The sequence below is a fragment of the Coffea eugenioides genome, unplaced genomic scaffold (assembly GCF_003713205.1).
Source record: "Coffea eugenioides isolate CCC68of unplaced genomic scaffold, Ceug_1.0 ScVebR1_2577;HRSCAF=3628, whole genome shotgun sequence".
NCBI classification, from domain to species: Eukaryota; Viridiplantae; Streptophyta; class Magnoliopsida; order Gentianales; family Rubiaceae; genus Coffea; species Coffea eugenioides.
The window spans coordinates 1-6,591 of NW_020863075.1; the positions used below are offsets into that span (position 1 = coordinate 1).

Below are 6,591 nucleotides of genomic sequence, written 5' to 3' on the forward strand. Positions count from 1 at the left end.
AGTAGTAGGAGTAGGATAGTTACGAAAATGATTCATTATAATTTTATTCACTCCCCCTATTTTGACACAAATGCTGCCGTACACAGGGATTTGCATATTTCCTTATCTCGCTTAAGATACTTGAAGGTGACAATGCAAGAAGATTTGAAGGTGACAGTACAAGATGATTCAGATGAATTCAGAATGATGATTCCAGATCAATTGAAACTGATTTCGAGACTTGATTTTGTAACTCATACTGCCGTTTTATGGGTTTCATTGGTTCAACGGATGCTGCTCAATTGGTTGCGTTGGTTACTGGTAGTAATCTACTTTGGGTCAGTGCAAACCTGGTATAGCGGCGGCAAATAGGACATTTTTATAGAAACATGGCCTGCGGAGTCTAAACATTTCTGCTAATATGAGGGTGCGGGACTTTTGTTCTTCTACTCCATTGACATGTATTCCAACACGCCACTCTCGCTGGTATGTATAGAAATATTTGGGTTGAAGGTCGTTGTCCGTGGAAAATCTTTGCATTTGAACGATTTATTTTCGGTTCATCATTTGACCAACCAACCCAGCGCATGAGTTAAAATCCGTTATTTGGATGTATAGAAAAATAGCTACATAGACAAGTTCAATCGTGTCTTGTGGTTGGCCCTTCTGGAAATCTCATTAGCTGTTCAACAACTGGGATAGTAGTGGAGTTCCATCTTGGTATTGGAAATTTAAAAACGATCATTTGGTGAAAAAATATACCTAATCATGAGGGATAAGTCCGAAGGAGTTGAATTTTCACTCCTCTTATTATTAGGGAGTAATACTACGTAAATCTTGAAGGCATTAATTGACAAAAAAGAATTTTAAGAATCGATAATTTTCAAAGTGGTGGGGTGCCAATTATTGATTCAGGTTTCAAGTTTGAGTTTCTTTATGATATTGGCACACGAGAAACTTGATACATAGGAGACTCACTTGAAAGACGATATTTTTGGACAAGTATCAACATTGCTATAGTTGGACATTGTTTTAGGGATTTTAAGTGCTTTACAACAATAGCATTTCATTTTGATTGGAGCATACAATGGAATTAGAAGAGAGAAATTGTTCAGCAAGTAATACTCAATGTGGTTACGTTAGTGTTGATTGAATGTTGGCAGAGAAATGGTGTCGACACACAGTTCTTCTTGCGTAGAACTCCCAAAAATATTTCTATATATCATTTGGACATGAATGAAATGCCTGTTAAACTTTGAGAGATCGAATGTGAATATTTCAAGTAATTGGAGTTGAAGAAATGATTGAACGATACAGTGTGAATAACGTGATTTTTTAATTTTTATTAACCATCTTTTTAGATATATTATTTATTGAGAGATTTTTTCTTATTAGTTTCATGATTGAAATGTAAATACCTCTAACTTAAAAGACATGAGGGTAATTTTAGGCTAAACAAAAACTAAGCAAACTCAAAAATATTTAAAAATATGTTCTAACACTTACACTCCTGTTACCAAGACTCATCCTTCTGTTATAGAGAATGAATAATGATATAATTTGATGTTGTTAGCAAGGTAGACGTGTGCTTCTGTGTGAGGCAAGTAATTAATACAATTGTCTTGCACTCTAGGCATTCATCATAGACACAACACTTTAGCTGCAGGCTTATTGTGATGAGTTACGAATAAATTGAGAATTAAGATTATGTGTCCATTTGTTTTAGCATTAGCTGACAAATTTTGGGAAGAGAGATCCTTAAAACACTTTGCAATTTACACATTTGGCTTGCAGCAAACTTTGCATAATAGTCAGAAAGTATGGCTAACTTTCGCTAATACCACAACGCATCGTTCTCTTCCGTCTTTGATACCAAGAACCAGGCCATAGTGTAGGAGTAGGATAGTTTTTACGAAAATGTTCATTATAATTTTTATTCACTCCTCATTTTGACACAAAATGCTGGGCCGCACAGGGAATTTGCATATTTCCTTATCTCGCTAAGAAATTGAAGGTGCAATGCAAGAAGATTTGAAGGTGACAGTACAAGGAATGATTCAGATGATTCAAATGATGATTCAGATCATGATACTGATTTCGAGACTGGAATTTTTGTTAAAACATCAATACCTGCGTTTTTTATGGGTTTCAACATTGGTTCACGGGATGCTGCTCAATTGGTTGCGTTGGTTACTGGTAGTAATCTACTTTGGGTTCAGTGCAAACCTGGTATAGGCGGCAATAGGACATTTTATAGAAACTATTGGCCTGCGGAGTCTTAAACATATTCTGCTAATATGAGGTGCGAGGACTTTTGTTCTTCTACTCCATTGACATGTATTCCAACACCCACTCTCTGCTGGTATGTATAGAAATATTTGGGTGAAGTCGTTGTCCGTGGAAATCTTGCATTTGAACGATTTATTTTCGGTTCATCATTTGACAACCAACCAGCGCATGAGTTAAATCCGTTATTTGGATGTACTAGAAAAAATAGCTGCATAGACAAGTTCAATGGTGTCTCGGGGCTTGGTCCTTCAGGAATCTCATTAACTTCACAACTGGATAATAGTGAGTTCTCATATTGTATTGAAAATTTAAACGATCCATTTGACGAAAAAAATATACTGATCATAGGGATAAAGTCCGGAGGAGTTGAAAACTCAACTCCTCTTATTATTAGGGAGTTCCATTACTACGTGAATGTTGAAGGCATTAATGACAAAAAAGATTTAAGAATCGATAATTTTAAAAGTGGTGGGGGTGCAATTATTGATTCAGGTTCAAGTTTGAGTTTTCTTTATGATATTGCATACGAGAAACTTGATTACATAGGAGACTCATTAGAAAGACGATATTTCTTTTTGGACAAGTATCAACATTGCTATATTGGACACTTGTTTAGGGATTTTAAGGGCTTTACAACAATAGCATTTCATTTTGATGGAGCAACAATGGAATTAGATAGAGAGAATTTGTTCAAGCAAGTATACTCAGATGTGGTATGTTTAAGTGTGTTGAATGTTGCAGAGAATGGTGTCGATCACAGTCTTCTTGGCGTAGAACTCCAAAAATATTTCTATATATCATTTGACATGAATGAAATGCCTGTTAACTTTGAGAGGATCGAATGTGAATATTTCAATAATTGGAGTTGAAGAAAATGATTGACGAATACAGTTGTAAATGCGTGATTTTTAATTTTTATTACCAATCTTTTTTAGATATAATTTATTGAAACTTTTCATTTTTTCTTATTAGTTTCATGATTGAAATGTAATAACTCTAATTAAAAGACATGAGGGTAATTTAGGCTAAACAAAAACTAAAAGCAAAATATGTTTACACTTACACTCCCTGTTACCAAGACTCATCCTACCTTTTATAGAGTAATGATAATGATATATTTGAGGTTGTTACAAGGTAGACGTGTGCTTTATCGTGTGAGGACATGTAATTAATATAATTCTCTTACCAACTCTACATTATCAACAAACAACAACCAACTTTAGCTGCAGGCTAGTGCTGATTGATTGACAATAACATTGAAAATTAAGATTATGTGTTATTGTTTTACATGAGATGACAAATTTGGGAAGAGAGAATCCTTTAAAATATTTTACACATTTACACATTTGCTTGCAGCAAACCTTTGTGTAATAGTCAGAAAGTATGGCTAACTTTCATCTAATCACCACAACCATCATTTTTTTCTGTCTTTTGATACCAAGAACAAGCCATAGTAGTAGGAGTAGGATAGTTACGATAATGATTAATTATAACTCTATTCACTCCCCCTATTTTGACACAAATGCTGCCGTACATAGGAACTTACATATTTCCTTATCTCGCTTAAGATACTTGAAGGTGACAATGCAAGAATATTTGAAGCTGACAGTACAAGATAATTCAGATGATTCAATTGATGATTCAGATAATGATACTGATTTCGAGATTGAAATTTTTGTTAACACATCAATACCTGTGTTTTTGGTGGGTTTCAACATTGGTTCACGGGAGGCTGCTCAATTGGTTGCGTTGGATATTGGTAGTAATCTGCTTTGGGTTCAGTGCAAACCTGGTATAGGCGGCAATAGTACATTTTATAGAAACTATTGGCCTGCGGAGTCTTAAACATATTCTGCTAATATGAGGTGCGAGGACTTTTGTTCTTCTACTCCATTGACATGTATTCCAACACCCACTCTTTACTGGTATGTATAGAAATATTTGGGTGAAGTCGTTGTCCGTGAAAATCTTGCATTTGAAAGATTTATTTTCGGTTCATCATTTGACTACCAACCAGCGCATGAGTTCAATCCGTTATTTGGATGTACTAGAAAAAATAACTACATAGACAAGTTCAATCGTGTCTTGGGGCTTGGTCCTTCAGGAATCTCATTAGCTTCACAACTGGATAGTAGTGAGTTCTCATATTGTATTGGAAATTTAAGCGATCCATTTGATGAAAAAAATATACTGATCATAGGGATAAAGTCCGGAGGAGTTGAAGACTCAACTCCTCTTATTTTTAGGGAGTTCCATTACTACGTAAATCTTGAAGGCATTAGCTTTGGGGGTAGGATGCTCGGCATTGACAAAAAGGATTTGAGAATGGATAATTTTAAATGTGGCGTGGGTGCAATTATTGATCTAGGTTCAAGTTTGAGTTTCCTTTGAAGATATTGCAAACGAGAAACTTGAACATGCAATTGTTGATTACATAAGGGACTCTTTGGAAAGACGATATTTCTCTTTGGAAAAGTATCAACTTTGCTATATTGGACACTTGTTTAGGGATTTTAAGGGCTTTAAAGCAATAGCATTTCATTTTTGATGGAGCAACAATGGAATTAGATAAAGAGAATTTGTTTAAACAAGTATACCCAGATGTGGTATGTTTAAGTGTGTTGAATGCTGCAGAGAATTGTGTCGATCACAGTCTTCTTGGCGTAGGACTTCAAAAATATTTCTATATATCATTTGACATGAATGAAATGTATGTTAACTTTGAAAGGATGGAATGCGAATATTTCAATAATTGGAGTTGAAGAAAATGATTGATGAATATAGTTGTAAATGCGTAGTTTATAATTTTTATTATCAATATTTTTTAGATGTAATTTATTGAAAATTTTCATTTTTTCTTATTAGTGTCATGATTGAATTGTAATACCTCTAATTAAAAAACATGAGGGTAATTTAGGCTAAACAAAAACTAAAAGCAAAATATGTTTACACTTACACTCCCTGTTACCAAGACTCATCCTACCTTTTATAGAGTAATGATAATGATATATTTGATGTTGTTACAAGGTAGACGTGTGCTTCATCGTGTGAGGGCAAGTAATTAATACAATTGTCTTGCCAACTCTACATCATCAAGAAACAACAACCAACTTTAGCTGCAGGCTATTGTTGATTGATTGACAATAACATTGAAAATTAAGATTATGTGTCATTTGTTTTACATTAGCTGACAAATTTGGGAAGAGAGAATCCTTTAAAACACTTTGCACATTTACACATTTGCTTGCAGCAAACCTTTGCATAATAGTCAGAAAGTATGGCTAACTTTCGTCTAATCACCACAACCATCGTTCTTTTCCGTCTTTTGATACCAAGAACCAGCCATAGTAGTAGGAGTAGGATAGTTACGAAAATGATTCATTATAATTTTATTCACTCCCCCTATTTTGACACAAATGCTGCCGTACACAGGGATTTGCATATTTCCTTATCTCGCTTAAGATACTTGAAGGTGACAATGCAAGAAGATTTGAAGGTGACAGTACAAGATGATTCAGATGATTCAAATGATGATTCAGATCATGATACTGATTTCGAGACTGGAATTTTTGTTAAAACATCAATACCTGCATTTTTTATGGGTTTCAACATTGGTTCACGGGATGCTGCTCAATTGGTTGCGTTGGTTACTGGTAGTAATCTACTTTGGGTTCAGTGCAAACCTGGTATAGGCGGCAATAGGACATTCTATAAAAACTATTGGCCTGGGGAGTCTTCAATATATGCTGCTAATGTGAGGTGCGAGGACTTTTGTTCATCTACTCCATTAACATGTATTCCAACACCCACTCTCTGCTGGTATGTATTGAAATATTTGGGTGAAGTCGTTGACCGTGGAAATCTTGCATTTGAACGATTTATTTTCGGTTCATCATTTGACAACCAACCAGCGCATGAGTTAAATCCGTTATTTGGATGTACTAGAAAAAATAGCTACATAGACAAGTTCAATCGTGTCTTGTGGCTTGGCCCTTCTGGAATCTCATTAGCTTCACAACTGGATAGTAGTGAGTTCTCATATTGTATTGGAAATTTAAACGATCCATTTGGTGAAAAAAATATACTAATCATAGGGATAAAGTCCGGAGGAGTTGAAAATTAGGGAGTTCAATTACTACGTAAATCTTGAAGGCATTAATGACAAAAAAGATTTAAGAATCGATAATTTTAAAAGTGGTGGGGGTGCAATTATTGATTCAGGTTCAAGTTTGAGTTTTCTTTATGATATTGCATACGAGAAACTTGATTACATAGGAGACTCATTAGAAAGACGATATTTCTTTTTGGACAAGTATCAACATT

General features: G+C 34.8%; 1 protein-coding gene across 1 annotated transcript; it reads left to right on the forward strand.

Annotated features, from left to right (window-relative positions):
• Positions 1 to 3,852: 3,852 nt before the first annotated feature.
• Positions 3,853 to 4,659, forward strand: LOC113756984 (aspartic proteinase nepenthesin-2-like). The gene is made up of 2 exons (XM_027300412.1): positions 3,853 to 4,060; positions 4,220 to 4,659. The coding sequence occupies exons 1-2, from the start codon at positions 3,853 to 3,855 to the stop codon at positions 4,657 to 4,659; spliced, it is 648 nt and encodes a 215-aa protein (XP_027156213.1).
• The last annotated feature ends 1,932 nt before the right edge of the window (positions 4,660 to 6,591 follow it).

Coding starts and splice junctions, on each gene's coding strand:
- LOC113756984 (XM_027300412.1), top strand. CDS start 3,853: ATGCAAGAATATTTGAAGCTGACAGTACAAGATAATTCAGATGATTCA. Junction 4,061..4,219: donor TTGGGTTCAGTGCAAACCTG/GTATAGGCGGCA, acceptor ATTTGGGTGAAG/TCGTTGTCCGTGAAAATCTT.